Source organism: Amblyomma americanum, chromosome 7 (genome assembly GCF_052857255.1).
Source record: "Amblyomma americanum isolate KBUSLIRL-KWMA chromosome 7, ASM5285725v1, whole genome shotgun sequence".
Taxonomy (NCBI): Eukaryota; Metazoa; Arthropoda; class Arachnida; order Ixodida; family Ixodidae; genus Amblyomma; species Amblyomma americanum.
The window spans coordinates 107,894,750-107,912,120 of record NC_135503.1 but is presented as its reverse complement, the minus strand read 5'-3'; the positions used below and the strand labels follow the sequence as shown (position 1 = coordinate 107,912,120).

The 17,371-nt window shown below is 48.2% G+C and overlaps 1 protein-coding gene across 2 annotated transcripts in view; it reads left to right on the top strand.

The window, feature by feature from the left end:
• Positions 1-17,371, top strand: part of LOC144099467 (SEC14-like protein 4) — a 53,209-nt gene that overhangs the window by 34,425 nt on the left and 1,413 nt on the right. For both annotated transcript variants that reach the window (XM_077632795.1, XM_077632796.1), the window contains exons 5-11: positions 6,434-6,527; positions 6,881-6,975; positions 7,740-7,818; positions 8,837-8,917; positions 10,785-10,871; positions 13,646-13,752; positions 16,341-16,659. In XM_077632795.1, coding sequence (XP_077488921.1) covers positions 6,434-6,527; positions 6,881-6,975; positions 7,740-7,818; positions 8,837-8,917; positions 10,785-10,871; positions 13,646-13,752; positions 16,341-16,659 — 862 coding nt within the window. The remainder of the gene's footprint in view (positions 1-6,433; positions 6,528-6,880; positions 6,976-7,739; positions 7,819-8,836; positions 8,918-10,784; positions 10,872-13,645; positions 13,753-16,340; positions 16,660-17,371) is intronic.

Genomic DNA, 17,371 nt, shown 5'->3' with positions numbered 1-17,371 from the left:
AAAGGTCATTCCTAAGGCGTTTGCGCTTTCGCTCGGCCTTTCGCTAATACTCTGGACTCAAAATAGAAAATTCGGAACATCTGGCAGAGGCACACGGTGATTTTGCTCTTATCGCTGTCCATATTAACGGGACAAAAATAAATGTGTCCCGATCGGCTCTGTACATTTTCGCTTCGTCCATTTTCCGGACAGCGAGTTTCCATATTAACGAGGAGCTGAGGCGCAAAAATCCATTCGAAAAGCTTGAACCCCAGGAAAATTGTCCATAATTCAAATATTCCGTAATAACGGGGATCGTATTAACGGGGCACCAATGTATTACCATTAATAAGCATAAAAACCCATCCTTATCACGAAGCGACATTCGCTCGTAGAGACAGCATACTCTCGAAAGACATCCTTTCTGTCTAGAGTGTACCTATTCGTGCTACAGGGTCTGTGAAAATGAAAATGGGACAAAAAGGAAATGGTCAAAACTGGCCGTGTAAAATGAAGAACAGGTAACCCACAGGCTCTCATGGTTCCCTCACTTAACATCATGCATCAACTAGCCCATCAAAATGCCACCGTGGTTTCGGCGTGGATTTGAAGAGAAAGTAACATAGCAGCTGAGGCTGTCAGAAAGTCATATGAGGAGATGAGATTAGGAAGTTTGTGGAGATTAGGTGCGGCAGATGCATGGCGAAGGACAGGATTAATCTCAGGTTAATAGGGGAAACATTTGTTCACCACCGGGAGTAGCGGGAACAAAAATGGTATCGCTGAATTCTATCTGAAAACCTTTTCGTGCTTCCTCACTCGTTGATTCATGACATTGAAGCGATAAAAGAGTGCACCCAAAAGCTGTTTGAGACTCGTTCGGAAAACAACAGCGAACTGTTTTTTAAAAAAAAAAGATCTCTGACATTTTCTGTCTGAAAGAAGATTCAGTGGAAATATTTACAGCATACTGCAGTGTGACAGCACGTCCTGGCCGATAACTCAATTTCAGCGCTCTTCCTTAGCCGTGTCTTAGCTTCAAAGCCAGGATATCAGAGACGCTAGTACCGTATCGAGCCGCACGCAAAGCATGTTTTCGATGGCGATCGACAATGAACATGTCGAAAGAAAGAAAGCCTCATTTGCTGGCTGCGCCAGCTATGAAAGATTTGGAACAGGGACCCTCTTCCCGACCTCCGAGTGTTCATGTCTTCTGAAAAAAAAAGGCACCCGTGTTTCTATGGAACTGTAATTTTATGCAAACTACGACCGCTTAGGTTTTTAGTGACAAATCGAGAAAAAAAGCGGTGTAAAATTGGTAGTTTCTGTAGTGCGCTAAACACAAAGCAGAGTAGCCCGGGCCTTACTTTACAACTTAGAGCAATTGCTTCGGGGTCTTTCATCGGCGACAGGGTTGTTACAGTTTTGCGTCCATAGTGGTGTTTTGTACGGAATAGACCTCCCCCTGGTGCAAACAGTGTGACGTCAAAAAGATGTGGCCCGATGGGCAAAATCGTCCACTTTCGGTTCTGAACCGGTTTTTCTGATGTCGAGCGCTCCTCCGCCGCCTTTGCTCCACAATTCAAGACGCCTCGCAGCCTTTCTTCTCCCGGTGAGAGCCTTCGATCGGTACGACACATGTTTTGCCCATCGAACCAAAAACACGTGCGCTGATGACGTAGGCTGGGAGAGGTATATTGTGGGCATACCCTTAGAGAGCGAGCGCTGCACATTGCGTGTTAAACGCAAGTTGGTTGGCTTAATTAAGCCTGAACAGACTGTTTGCGAGAGGAAAAGATTTTTCGGCAGTAATGAAGAGAAGCAATTCAAAGATCAATGATGCTCTTCACCTATTCCAGATTAACAGCTTTATATTCTTTTTGTTCCTTATAACAATCACCTGATAAATGTAACTTCAATGACGAATCGATCTTTACCTCGATTATCCTTTCGAGAAAATGTTTCTTCGGTCTTTGCTTGCTTCATTAAAGTTGTCGCCATCATTTAACATGTAACCGCGTCGTCCGAGTGGCTGCATATCACCCTTACCGTACTGACTGTCAGCACAAGGCTGGATCAGTGTCGATCGAACATTTTTTATTCATACGTTCCAACGCATTCATAGGGGTCATGATCTGCTTAAACGCCGGAACTGGGTACTTTTACAATTTACTTGAACTCTGTAATTTCCAGTCCCTCAACTACTGATTGGTTTATGGTTTATCGGTTTTAAAGTCCCAAATTGACTCAGGCTATGAAGGAAGTCGTAGTGGAGGGCTCTGTATACTTTCTACCGCCTGAGGTATTTTTAGTGCGCACTGACATCGAACACTACACACGCCGCAAGCATTTTGCCTCCATCGAATTGCGACCGCCGTGGCCGGAATCGGACACGCCTCTTTCGGGTCAGCAGCCGAGCACCATAACCACTGAGTCACCGAGGCGGCCAGACGATAAATTATTTATTTAAATACGTCATACTTCACGATCAATATTGATCCGTCATTTGTCCACAGACCATTAAAATGACCAATTTAAATGAGTACTGAAGTGACCGAAAATTGTTCTATCTAAATAAGTTATCTGCTAAACTAAAATACTGCCGCGAATGTTTGCAATGCTTGTTTGTTGACGCGCAAAGCCGCAGGCATGCGTCTTTATCAATACTGTAGCCACGCGCAGCTGATTCTACGTTGTGCTGTTGTGGGCCGTACCGCGAAGGTTCCTTAGCTTTAAAACGAGTGCGACCGAGAGCGGTGACGATTCTGTCCTTCGATGACCACCGAGCACGCTTGTTGCTGTCGCCGCCGCCCAGTTGTTCAGTTCTTTTTCGACTCAAGTCAGCTCATTAATTTCTTTTGGAAGCCTTTTCACTGTTTTCCTCCTGACTGATGAACTGCCAGCACCACTAAGTAACATCTGGTGGAGATGCTGACCTGGGGCCCTGCTATGCCCCCCAAGATGGACCCTAGTGCGCAAGCAACGATCCCCTGTGCTTCGCCAGCCACGTGAGCCGCTGACCTTCAAAGGGCAACGATATGAAGACGCAGACGAATGACTGCCTGTGTTTGACCATGCAGCTGCGCCGCACACTTGGGTCCACGACGCAAAGCTTAGGACCGTCTTTTTCGCATTAGATGGCGCCACCGGGACATGTTTCGAAACCACGAAGACTCTCTGGCAATGTGGAATAAATTCAAGAAACATCGCCTGCAGCCGTTTTGAAGCCTTGTGCGAGAGGAAAGAGTGAGCTGCTACTCTAGGCGTGTCCAACGTCAGATGAGACGGTCGCTGCTTACGTTGCAGAGATGAAACGCCTTTTCCGAGGAGCCGACGGCGTTATGGCCGAAGAAGGTCAAATTCCTGATACGCGGCGTCAAAAGGACAAGTTTTCGCTGGGCGTCGTTTACAGTTCCCTCTGGCTCTTGGACACTTCGACATTAACGCCGGGATTGAAATTCGTATCGACGCAAACAGCGTGGGCTTATGCGCCATCCTCTTTCAGAAACGCGGCGCGGGTGAGAAAGTGATCGCGTGCTCCAGCTATTCTCTGTCGATGTCCGAGACTACCTATTCGCCTATCGAGTAGTGCCTCGCCATCAATTTGGCTCCATCAAAATTCCGCCCCTACCTGCGCGGAAGACCATTCAAGGTTGTCGGCGATCATTACGCAATGTGTTGACTTGCCAATTCGACAGACCCGCCTCGCTCGATGGAGTCTTTGGCCTGCATGATTTCGACATCATCGTCGTTTACAAGTCTGGACGCAAGCACCCCGATGCGACAAGCTGTTTAAGAAGGCGATGTGGACACCTTTTTGGAACCGGTAAGCACCAGCTGTTTCGCGTAACACCAACTGTCTCTCTCTCTCTCTCTGAGCTAGTGCGTTTTATCGAGTACTTTGAAGGCAGGACTTCATCCCTCGAAGCATTCAAGCATGACGTGTCTTCTCTTTGTGTTCAGAATGGGATCCTCAAGAAGAAAGACCTTGCACCTAATAAGACCACATGCCTTCTCGTCGTCTCTGCGTGGAGAAAATCTACAAGCTTCGCGCGATGATTCAACACCTGGCCATCTCGACTTTACTAGAATCCTCCACCGAATTCAAGAAAAGTTTTACCGGCCCCTTCCGTGAATCTGCCGTGAGTTGCCGTGAATCTCAACGTTTGAAAACGCCCCCTACGAGACCGGCTGAATATCTGCAGCTAATTTAACAGCCATCGAGATCTTTATGGGCCTGCCTGGCCCCTTTCCAACGTCGGCATCCGATAAGAGGATAATAGTAGCGACCGACTACTTAACCCGCTGTGGCGAAATGAAAGCCCTGCCCCGCGGCAGCGCAGCAGAAGTTGCCAAATTTTTTGTTGAAAACGTCCTCCTTCGCCACAGTACTTCATAGCTTCGGCTCATAGACAATGGTAACGGCGTTTGCTGTAACGCTTACACAAGCAGTCCTGCAATATAGCAAAACGAGCCACCGAAAGACGACTGCTTACTTTCCAGAAGAGGGACTGCGTACTACGGACAAGCTAACGGGTTAACGAAACGCTTGAACAAAACGATCGCTGACATGTTCGCCATATATGTCGAAGCTAAACACAAGACCCGGGATGCAACACTCCCCTACGTAGGCTTCGCGCACAACAACGCTGTGCAGGAGACTACCCGGATGACGCCGCTTAGGCTCTCCACGTTAGGGAGGCTACGACCACGGTCGATGCCATGCTGCCAAATGTCACTGACAAAGACAGCCTCGATGTCACCGCGTATACCTTCAGCGCGCAAAAGAAGCCCTACAACATTCCCGCAAACGGACTAGAAACGTACAGCGCACCGACGCCCGACGCTACTACACTCTAAACAAAAGGAGTAAAAAGGGAGTAAAACTGTCCTCTAGCGAACACCCTTTTATAAAAGGGTGTGCGCTAGAGGACAGGTTAATACATTTTTACTCCCCTATAGGTGTATTTGTGTTTAGAGTGTGCTTACGCCACGCGAAAATATGCCGCCGCTGTGGCTCAGTGGTTATGGCGCTCGGCTGCTGACCCGAAAGACGCGGGTTCGATCCCTGCCGCGGCGGTCGAATTTCGATGGAGGCGAAATGCTAGAGGCCCGTGTACTGTGCGATGTCAGTGCACGTTAAAGAACCCCAGGTGGTCGAAATCTCTGGAGCCCGTCACTACGGCGTCCCTCATAGCCTGAGTCACTTTGGGACGTCAAACCCCCGTAAACCAAGCCAAAACAGCCACACGAAATACAAGCCGGGTGACCGTTTTTCATCATGGCAACCCATTTGCCGCCGCAGACTAAGCGAAAAGCTTTTGGGCTGCTACTTCGATCCGTACAAGTTCATTAGGCGAATCGGAGAACTTCACCACGCAGTCATTTCCGACGGAGCCGCAGCATCCCAGGGGCGCCACGCACGCTCAGAAGTTATACTTGGAGTGCACCTAAAGTATTATTATGCTTGGTAACGTACACTTTTTCTTGCATTCTCATGAGTTTATTTTTTGAGCCTTTCTTTTCCTTGTAAAGCACTGTACCAATGCTTCTTGAAGAGGGGAGTAATGTCGCGAATGTTTGTAATGCTTGTTGGTTGGTGTTCATAATCCATAGCACGCATTTTTGTCACTTTGTGACGCGAGATTGAACCAGGTCCATTTCGAATGACCGCAGCCATGCGCAGCTGAATCTACGTGGTTCGCGGTTGCAGCCCACGAAAGTTCTTTGTCAGCTTTAAATCGAGCGCAGCCGAAAGCGGCGAGGGACGATTTTGTACTCTGACCACCGCCAAGCACGTTTGTTGCTATCGCAGCCGCCGAGTTGTTCAGTTCTTTGTAGGCGCAAGTCAACCCCGTCAAAAGTTTATTTCACTTTTCAATGTCTTCCTGACTGTTGGAGTGCCGTCAGCACTACGTTACAGTTCATTCATTCATTCATTCATTCATTCATTCATTCATTCATTCATTCATTCATTCATTCATTCATTCATTTATTATCACCCTGACTATCATTCATTCATTCATTCATTCATTCATTCATTATCACCCTGACTACGCCCACTGCAGGACAAAGGCCTCTTCTATATTTCTCCAATAGGTGACAATTAATAATTGTATGTAGTGTTTAACCGGTCATGAGGCCTATTTAAGTACGTGATGAGCTCATCATGATATTTGGTCCCGTATATAGTTTTAGGTGACCAAATTATGTGATCATTAAGTCTCTCCGAATGAACGACGCGATCCCCACACATCAAGCCTTTAACAGCTGACGGAGGTAAGTTGTCCTCTAGCGCACATCCTTTCGTAAAATGGAGTGCGTTAGAGTACAGGTTACTCCCCTTTTTACTCCTTTCTGTATAGAGTGTGTAACAAAGTGAAAGTGATAGGGACCAGCAAACTTGATTCAGCCTCAGGCATACTGAGACATGCGTGGGATTTGGTGTGCGCAGGTCCTCCAGAAGCACTTCCCCGGCGGCTTCCTGGACTGCTCGCCAGAGGGACACGTCTGTTATCTGATGCCCATCGGGAGCGTCGACATCAAGGGTAACGTTGGACTGCTGCCTTGTCATACCACGTTCGCTTTGCACTTATTTGCGCTTTGCGTGACGTCAGGTTGATTGCGCGTAGTTCAACGACAGTGAGACACCAATGCTTGAAAACGCGTTCAAAGTAGCAAAGGGGAAAGTGCTGGAACATTAAAGAAGGCGATGACTCGTGCGTACCCCATGAGAGCTATCGAACCGGTTCCAATCGGAGTTTTGGAGGGAAGATCGCATGAACATTATTTAAGCACTCATTGCATACGTCACAGCAGGCAACCTATACGGTGTCGCATTTTTTGCCTCAGGAATGCGGTTAAAAAGGCGTCAAGTTTTTCGTTACACTGTGCTACGCAGGGTTTCTAGAAGTGGTCTCGGTCGAGCAAGTCAAGAGGCGCTTCCTGCTACTGTTCGAGACCTTGATGGATAATCTGAGACGCAACTCGAAACAGGTAAATCACCAATGTCGAGTCGACTGCTTCGTCCTAGGCCTCGAGGGGTAGCGGCACGAACCGAACAAGCGCAATGAGTATTAAAGGAACATGGAGAGACCCTGCACTCTAAAGATAAAAGAGTGAATGGGTCTGCTCTAGAGGACCACTTACTCCCTTTTTACTCCTACATAGGCGTATTCGTGTTAAGAGTGTGCGCAAGGCGTTTGGCAGCCTACCTCTGCGGTAATTCAGTTTATTTTAACTTCACCTCCTTTGCACAAATGTTCACATCGAAAACATAAATGAAATGTGAGGGACTGTTAATCCAAAGCGTAGTTACACAATTTTTGTAAAAGACTCGCACTCACAAAAAAACATGATAAAATAAAATTGTTTTGCTTCAAAACAAAAGCACACTGTCTCCGATCATCTGGATGGCATAGAAGACACCTCTATAAAGTAGCTTGTCCATGCGGAGAAGTTTTCAACGCCTGAGAGCTTCTGTGGCCCTCCCTTCTGGACAACGTGTGTGGAGGTCGACTTATGTTCGTTTAATCCTTCCTCCCTCAGACCGGGTCTAAAAGATAGTCAAGTTAAGGGTGTTAAGCTGCACCATGAGGTCTAAATGCCCTTTACGCTCGGTGTTCTTAAACATATTTGACAGTGACCGCACGAGTAACCAATGAAACAGTACCCAGTTTAAACGTCAGCGGGAAACATTCCAAGAGCATTGTATACCACCATCCTTCTTTTGACGGATCTCTTGTGTTGTGCCTTCGCAGAATAACAAGGTGATCGAGACCGTCTTCTTCATCGTAGACTTCGAGCACTTTTCGCTGCGCCAGCTGTACTCGTGGCAAGGTGCGTTGACTTACCACACAAAGCCCTCCCCGACCTCTTGGCTTGGAGTAACGTGGAGCGTGCTGTTTTTACTGTCTTCCTGTTGTTTGCCCCTTTTACTAAACACTGGTTGTAAGTTACTCCCTGCTACTCGCGCCGCAGGGATGTAAACTTTTGTATAGGGTACGCATTTTGCACCCTATACCTGCGCTCGCAGTCCTGATAGTTTAAAGTGATAGCGTTAAGGACCTCAGCCCTGCGTTGTTGTCGTCACCACCGGTGTGCGCGGAAAAGACAGATTGTTTGAGAGATACGTGACGTCACTCATGGAGCTGTGGAGTGAAAAGTGATTGAAACATTTGAACACCGGTATTTAGAATGTCGCAACATGAATTAAACGTCACTAGAGCATGTAAGAATATAAAGTGACTGAATTGTGCTCTGAAGAAAATTTGGTTGCGAGCTAGACACGCTACCCCTGGGCCACATAGGCTCGTGTGCACGGCTTGGTTAAAGCGGGGCTTTAAATGTATGTCGTGAGGTCTTGCACGTAATATGGAAACTGTCTGATTCTGCATGGGTACATGAGCCGCTGTTAACGCGATCGCGTCATACCCTTAAAAGCGGAGCTTAAGCGTACCCCAAATTTGTTTCAATTCAGATTCTTCCTTTTCGAACTTCCTGCCAAAACAGCGGGGACCGTTTTAGTGCTTTAACAATGAGATGTAGATGCTCTTTGTAAGAAAACCGAGTCGTCTCACAAATGCATCTAAAACACAAGCAACAAACTATCACCAACTCTTATTGCAACCAGCGCTGACGATGACGCCGGTTAGACGCATTTCTCACATCGATCGGCTGCCTTACAAAGGGCAGGCTTATTGCAAATTTAATTCAGTTGAAAGCTGGTGCTGGTCCGGTGCTTTGTGTCTTCTTTGTGTCTGTTGGTGGCGCTGTCTTTGTTGTATCGTTCACAGTGAACCAACTTGCCCAAACAAGAGAGTGACGTAAGTGTGCACGGGCCTTTCTGTTTTTGCAGTCATCACACTCCTGACAGACTTCCTGAAGCTTTACGAGGACAACTACCCCGAGATCCTCGAGAAGGCCTACATCATCAACAGTGGGTATTATTACCTTACGCGACTCTGCTGTAAACATCACTGCGATCTTCTGTTCCCTTCGCCGCGAATAAAGAACCCTGAATGTAATTAAGGAAAAAGAAAACTGCGTAAGATTTTTCGACGGCCAATAATCTGCCTAAGGGAAAAGCCGAAAAGTACTACTGGTGCAGACCGCACATAACATGACCCCTGCATTTAACGTGCGACACTCGTATATAGTACATTATGCAACAACCAAAAATACCAAAATTAAGCGAAAGGCATGAGGAGACTGCGGATGCTGCAGCTATAGCATTTCTAAAAAAAATATCAACCCAGATCACCACTCACAGAGTGCATTCAACAAGTCGCAGTTTGCGTTTTGCGAGTACTCAAGCAAGTACTTAAAAGAATAACGTGGCCTTGCAAACTCTGCTCTGGACTCTCGGGCTAAGCTCTGCTGCTCTTGAGTTCCATGCTTCGAAGAACAGCCGTTGGCAACATAATGCCTGGCACATTGTGCAGCGAAATGATACCATGACGTGGCATATTTCCTAAGGAGAGAGAGAGAGAGAATGATGACCGGAAAGACAGGAAGGCCAACTAGGTGGCGTTGAGTAAGCTACCCTACAGGTCGGAAGGGGATGAAGGGAGAGATAGAAAGTGGAGAGAGGAAGGTAGATGTCTTTTTCACGTGTCGGTAGTCCTCAACTAACAGGGTACACTGGGCGCACTCTGAAAGTTTATAGCCATGAACTCAATCCTGAGTCTTTCAGAAATTCTAAAAGAGCCTTCACAGCTGTCCTCTGCAATGAGCGTTTGGTCCAAGGACCCAAAATGTTGCCTTCTGTAAGGGGACGAGCATCTAAGCGGCGAACGTTGCAGCCAGGAGGACACGCTCACGCTCGAACATGAGGAAGTTATCATGCAGCTGCCGTTGTAAAGCTGAACATTCGAAGAAGGAAGGCTAGAAAGAGAGTCACGTGTCTGTTTTGAAGGCTACTCATGAGAATCTCACAAGACTGTTACCACTGTGTAACGCGAGATTCAGCGAGAGCTACTGAGGAATTCCATTTCGTGAATATCGAGGTGAGCGATCGGGCACACTCTCTCTTGAAGTAGCTCTTCTCTGCGATTCCTTGATAGTGATTAAGGAAGCCTTGTGGTCGAATAATGGTCCGATATGTGTTCGAGGCGTTGGACCATGCCTTATTTTGAAAGACGAGGTTTATGCATGTGTTTCGAGGGGTTGTCAAAGCAGTGGGAGAAGATTCGAGGGGGAGGAACTACGCAGTTACACGTGACGTCATTGGGTTCCGACCACCCAGCGCAGTGCGTTGCTCTGGAATCTTTCAGTGACGTAATGAGTGATGTCATTGCTACCCTTCTCCTCCTCCTTTATCGGTAACTACGCGAAAGGTGGTAACCATGGGTTACTCTATTACTATTTCTACTATACTGCAACGCCGACGCCGTACTCAGAAGACGGGGCTTTATAGTAGCTATTGCTGTAAAAATAAAAAGCGGATAGTCAGCCCTTCCCGTTAGCATCCGCGGCGCATTTTATTGCCTAGGACCGACTTCTGCGAGCAGACAAAGAAAGCAAAAATAACGGCTTCACAAGAACTTAGCTTGCGCATGACGACTGCATGAAGTACCACTTCCTCCCCACTATTTCTGCCTTCATACAATGAACGCTGTGCGCGTAAGGCTCACCATCATCTCCCACCTTCAATCTCTTCCGTATACCTCTTCACCCTATACAATCCCTTTTCCATCACGGTGAAGTATCAGGCCAATGCTCACCATGCCTTTTCGCAAGGGTTTCTTGTTCTGAGCGCTGAACTGTGATGTTTTTATTAAAGGTTCGCTTTCTTCCCTTCACAGCTCCCCGCTTCTTCCCCATCCTGTGGAAGGTGCTGCGCCCGTTCCTGACACAACGCACGGCGGACAAGGTGGCCATATACGGCATGGGTGAGCTGACTAGGAGCGACTAGAATGGAAAAGCCCTGTGCGAACTCCATTAGTGTTAGTGACGCGGCGTTTATGGCATACGCATACTTGGAGGCAAGCTCTACGCTGACAACAGTGAAGCTTTGTTACTTTCTTCAATGCTTTCGCAGCTAAGAACATAGTTGAGTTTAGGGTAGCGTTCGTGTACTGTTCATGACGTGTTTAGAACTTGGAAGCACCGTTGAACAGGGGAACCTATTCGCCAACTGGAGTCTGCACAACCAGATTTCCTCACTGTTTGCTACTAGCGCTTATTAGCATATCAGCGCCTGTGACGGGTAGCGCACACCCATGGGAGAACGTAAGTGTCATATACTTAACTGCAGCTAAACAATAAAAAAGAATCTATGAGTCAAGGCGAAACTGTCAGGAGTATTATCCAGTATTCAAACTGGCATTCTTCACGTCCAAAGCTAAACGCTTAGCCACTGTAGCACGGCTCCGATGTGTCGGCATCAGTAGCGATGATGTACGGGGCCTCTGCCGGTTGATGCCACTGCCGCCGTTCACTATATACTGATTGCTATTTGCAAAATGACCACCAAGCCTCTACTAACTACGCTCCCTAGAACACCTGAAAGGCTGTAGGGTGAAGTCGATGTGATGACCTGGACACAGGCTGTGTTGTGTACGTTCGAGACGAAGACAACACACGTGGTCGCATAAGAAAATTCTTGAAGAGGGGCACGTCTGACGCAGATGTTTGAGAAAGAAACGACGAGATTGGGACTTGTCTATGCTCTTCCGGCCAGCTATTTTACGCTGCGAGAAGGAAAACCAGAAAAGTAAATGCGTTTCGACGCGTGAAGATGGAGGTAGATTAGCGCTATGAATATTTATGAATGTGCCACCACTTATAAGGGTTCGATGACTGCCGCTAGTCGAGGCCCCTGCTGCTTGCGAAGCGATTTCAGGCCCGAACGTCCTGAATAGTCTTTCCAGGGATTTGACTAAGTACGCATTATATGATCCTGAGCACACGGAACCTTAAATAGAACACCGGCCTTTTGTGTTTGTTTCTTCAGGGGTAAGAGAGTTAGAAATTGAATATGGGAAGATGGGTTGGTGCACACTAGACGTTCACAAAAAAGACAAGATAGGAAAGACCCTGTTCTTCAAATTCCTCGTGCAGCTGTTTCAGTAAAGAAGTTATAGCTGCACCACATTCATGCCCCTTCCCTTCTCGAAATAAGACCACTTCAAGTTCCTCTTGCAATTTTTCTGGCGGCAAATACATGCATGTAAACGTTGCCTGCATTGAATCTATGTGAGCGCTTCCTATGTGATGCTCCCTCGATCTCATATGAGCAACAAGTTTTCTGTACTGACGTGATGGAACCCTGTGAAATGTCATTCGAAATGCTATAGCGTACTCCATCTTTGCCCTCATTTGAACGATTCGCGCCAAGAATAAGGTTTGCGTGCATAAGCCTAAAACTTCCTTCAAACCGTCGTGTCGGCCCGCCGATGGCGTCTGCGTTCCATTTCTCTATCAACCGCTTCGTTTCAAGGTACATGTGCGCCTACTCCCTCGGGTATTCCCCGAACTATAAACCCGATGCTGTCGCCACTCAGAGTTGTGAAACCTGGACGGGAAAATACATACTGCCAAAAGAAAACGATTTCGTGAGCCTGTGGAACGCTTTCAATGCCGAACGAAGAACAGAAAAGGTATCAGAACGGGGCCGTGTATGCAACTTTCAGATTTCGCTCTCAAGAAAACAAGGACGAAACTCAAGAGACCGGAAGAGTGCAAAGTGGCACGTTTATTTTCCGAAAGAACAGCCTATAAGCACCGCAAAAGTACAAACAAGTGAAAAGAAACCAATGTGCATTCCACGAAGGTGACCCCCACGCCACACTGTCCCATATCCTTTTCGGCTGCCCTGCTGACCCTCCCCCGCGGGGACAGCACGCCATCTCGAGCTGGGAGGACTGGGAGGTCCTGCTTATGTCTGCAGACCCGACATCGCAGCTTGCTGCGGTGACTCGGGCTGCCGACGTCATGTCCCGGCATGACCTACTTGATGCAGTGCGGGACCGCGCAGTGGCCCAGGGAACCAGCTGGGTCTAAAACTCACTTGCTGAATAAAGTTTTTCTGTCTGTCTGTCCACGAAGCATATAAATACAGTTGCAAATGCAGAAAAGAGAAGTGGCTAAACACCGGGTATCGGCCCGCTCAGAAAAAGCAATCTCCTCATCAATGAGTGATACGGACCACGCAAGTTGTCGAGCCCCTTTTCTCGATTACCTCAGTCGATGCCGCGTTTTAATCTCTTTCACCGTTTTCTGTGTTCGCAAGTTTACCTTATCCTTCCTTGAGTCAACCTTGGTTTCTTTGGGTTTTTTGTATTTTTGTAGCGGTTATTGATGAAAAACAAACTGAGTAGGCAGTTGGCGATCATCCTGTTTATTCTTTTTAGTCCTTGTTTTACTGGGGCAGCTCGCATCTCTTCAGGTCGGTCAGGTAACGAGCAGCCAGCTCGAACTTATGTCTCGCTTCCGCTACGAGGTGCACGAAACGTGCCTCCAAAGGCAACCAACTCCAACCAAAATTCTTTAGATGTCTCAAGTGTTCTTTTTCTTGCAGCATAACTGTACTCTTGCAAAGAAAATTACTGGACGTTTTCGGATTGTATAGCATTTTTCCCAATAGCCGCACGCGTATTACCTACCAGCTTGAGTGATGTCTTCGTTTCATCCTCTATTCATCGCGGCATCTTTGCTCACGCAGACGGATGGAGGAAGAACATCTTCGAACGGTTGAACCCCGACGGCGTGCCCCAGCACTGGGGAGGAAACATGGTCGGGCCCGACGGAGACCCGCGCTGCTCGCACCTGGTACGCTCATGTCAACTCTTAGGGCCAATTCATAGGCGGGCTATACGGCTTTCATGATGCAAAAACTGCCAAGGTGTTTACGCCCTACTGCGAAAGCAACGTTCCTCGGCATATGCGGCAACCTGGGTTCCTACAATAGGCAGTGGTTCCGTCCCACTGTCGCCCATCTGTGTCGATGTGCTCTTGACAGCTGCGCTGCCATCTGGTTAATTTTGCCTAGATTCTGTGAGCTATATATAAGAGAGATAGATTTTGAAGCTTAAAGTAGGGAAGGAGGAGGAGGGGGAGGGTAGTTGGTTAGTGCGCCAAGTGAATACGCGACGACGTATACGGCTGGGTTGCGTACAACAGTTCTCGCTGTAAGAGAGGTGGGGACGGAAAGGGGGGGGGGGGGGGGGCTGTTGTGAAGGGCATCTCACAGCGATAGTTGTTTATGGGAATTGGTTAAATGGCATCAGCATTTTATTCGGTAGCCAAAAAAAAATTACCGCATTTACGAGCTCACTAACGAAAACGTTATCCTATGGGCCATAGTGGAGGCGCTCTCGGGTACGCGCCCTGTGCTGTCATATGTTCCATTTGTCCTTGCTGCTGTTTGGTCTTCTGCCTCTGGTTCTTATCACGAACGCTTCCATGCGGTGCGAGCCGCGGAGGAGCTGTCGCAGGCACCCACTTTATCGCACAGGAAGACGCGTGACAGATATCGCTTCGTTCGAAGCAGCCGTTTTCAAGATATAACGCGGGTGCACACGACGGCTCCACATGGAAACTTTTGTCTGTCCCCGGTTCGGGCCACTGGTTCAAGTGGGTGGATTGTACGGCCTTTGTCAAAGGCATGTAGCCGTGTAGCGAGGCTCTCAGCGCGAAAGTGAACGCGAAAGTTTCTTTCACCTTCAAGAGACTTCGAGCACTCAGAACGAGACACACCGCTTGTGCAGAAAACAATGCCGGTTCACAAAACCTCCACCACTTGTCAAGGCCGCTTGGATCGAACGCGTGATCAAGGCAGCCGTGCTCTAGTTGATGTAGTGTACAGCCTAGAAAAGAAGGAGAGCCACAGGCCCGGATAAAGCGCGAGGACATTTCGAGGGCCTAAAATAGCTAGATATTTGCGGGAACAACTTCGAAACTTGCACCATCAGAAGTGTCTTGATGGGCACTTACGTGTTGCCCACGTCGATGTTTCATAACATCTAGAGTTCCCGTATAATTTAGGGCCATAACTTTCAGCTAATGACATTCCTGTGTCCTTGAACAGAAGGGACGTGTAAATATAATACTCCACTTGAGTCATTAGATGCAAAATATAAGAGAGGTAGTACCATAGACGCTTCTCGCACCAGCCGAGTACCTGGTACGCATGTGCTGCAGCTAAGTGGGGCGTGCAACCGGCACTGCGCACGCGCACTGGAATCCAGCTGGTCCGAGATGCGACTGTTGGATACAACTTGCGTCTGCAGTGAAGCTCTGTCTCCAAACCTGATCTCCACACACTATTCCGGCGCTGCAGGAAACAGTCAGTTGTTAAGGCTTGTCATGTTGCGTAAACGAGGAGCTAATTACAAGATAACAGTAAAATCGTCTTAAATTTTAACGCGTCAGCGTTAAGGGCCCCGTGTCGAAGAAAAGCCGGTGTCGTCGTCGGCGGCGTTGGCCGTGAGGGAAAAATCCCAGAAGTAATAATAAATAAAACCGAGTACGAAATTGGTCGAGTTGGAGAATCGAATGTAGGGCCTCCGGAGTGCGAGACGAGCACGCTAACCACTCCGCCACGCCAACTCGATGGCCTGCCCCACCGCGCGTCCTATTTACCGTACGTAACATCAGCAGCATAAGGTTCACGCGGCGTCGAAGGCATTGGCCGTGAGTGAAAAATCCCGGACTGAGTATTAATAAATAAAAAAGAGTAGCAAGTTGGTTTAGGTAGGGAATCCATAACCCATTACGCTATCGCGTCATACCCTAAAGGCGGAGCTTGAGTGTCCCCTCCAATTGTTTAACCCTCTGGCTGATTCATTACAGTCATCATCATCATCATCATCATCATCAGGCTGACTGCGCCCAATGCAGGGCAAAGGCCTCTCCCATATCTCCCCAAATAACCTTGTCCTGTGCCAGCTCCGGCTACCTTATCCCTGCAAGTTTCTCAATCTCTTCCGTCCACATAACTTTCTGCCGTCCCCTGCTGCGCTTGCCTTCTATTGGAATCCACTCCGTTATCCTTAACAACCATCGATTATCTTGTCTTCGCATCCCATACTCTGCCCAAGCCCATTTTTTCTTCTTAATTTCGACTAGGATGTCTAGCCTGCGTTAATGACAAAGAACAGTAAAATTCCGATTCCGTTTACAGCTGTGATTAGTTAGCGGAGTAATATAACACCCTGCGTGCCGTAGGTTCTTGCTGACAACTACTTTTTTTATGCTGTACCCTACTATAGTACGTCTCCGCCTGCTAACACTTTCCTCTCCCCTGAAACGGGCCGGTATATTAACTTGTATTTGTGGGCGTTTAGACGTTTCCGCGCGTGTCGTGGTGGTAAGATGACGGCTTCTCTGGCGTCGCGTGGTGCCGGCCTCTTCCGCAGATCTGCCCCGGCGGGGAGGTGCCGCCCTCGTATCGGGAGGAGCTGGCCAAACGGAGGCTGTCTCGTGAGGTCGGCGCGACGGTCAGAAGCATCGACCGCCGCGGCCGCTGGGAGCTTCCCGTGCGGGTGGAGAACAGCGGAGAGCAGCTCAGCTGGAGCTTCCAGACGGCCACCGGGGACCTGGCCTTCGGCGTGCGCTACGAGCCGCCATGCAGTGGTGGAAACGCCGTCAGGGAGTACCTGATCGAGACGCACAGAGTGTCCTCCTGCAGCCTGCTGCCCGAGAGGGGGCGCCTGGTCTGCCACAAGCCTGGAACATGTGAGTGACCTCGGCCACTCCAGCGCCGCATACCCAACAATTCTGGTCAAAAGCGTTTTTGAACGGGAGAGTTTATGATCAAATGTTTAGGGAAAACCCCCAAGATGGAGTAGATTTGTAATAAGGCAATAATTACTCAATGACATCCACCCAAGCGCAGCCTTACGGCTACAAAGGACAGCTAACAGCTTTCTCAGAAACTCTGTAGTTAAAGAAAAATTCGTCCTGCTCGGGGGCGTTCCAACCCGGGACCACCGCTTCACCGGAGCAGTCACTGCTCCGTATGGCTGCGCTTGGGTGGATGTCATTGGGAAAGAGTTTATGAACACAGTTTCCTTCACATATATGTAGCATTTCACTATAGCATTCAATATATCCGTCAGATTTCTCGTCGGCAGGCTCGCATTTTTTTTTTTTGCTATAAACGTTTTTGTTACCGTCAAAAGCGTTCCCCATGATGGAGGTGTTAACTGCGCAACGCGAGCGATGGAAAAACTAAGATTTTGCTACACATCGGAAAAATGAACCCTTACCTTCAATATTTCCATAACAGTACTTTACAGTTCTCCAGCCGCCGCGGTGTCTCAGTGGTTATAGCACTCGGCTGTTGACCCGAAAGACGCGTGACATGCCTGATACCCGATATCTTATACCTGATTTAATATCTGCTGCGGGTCCTTGGACCCAAGATATTCAACTTATTTTCGGAATA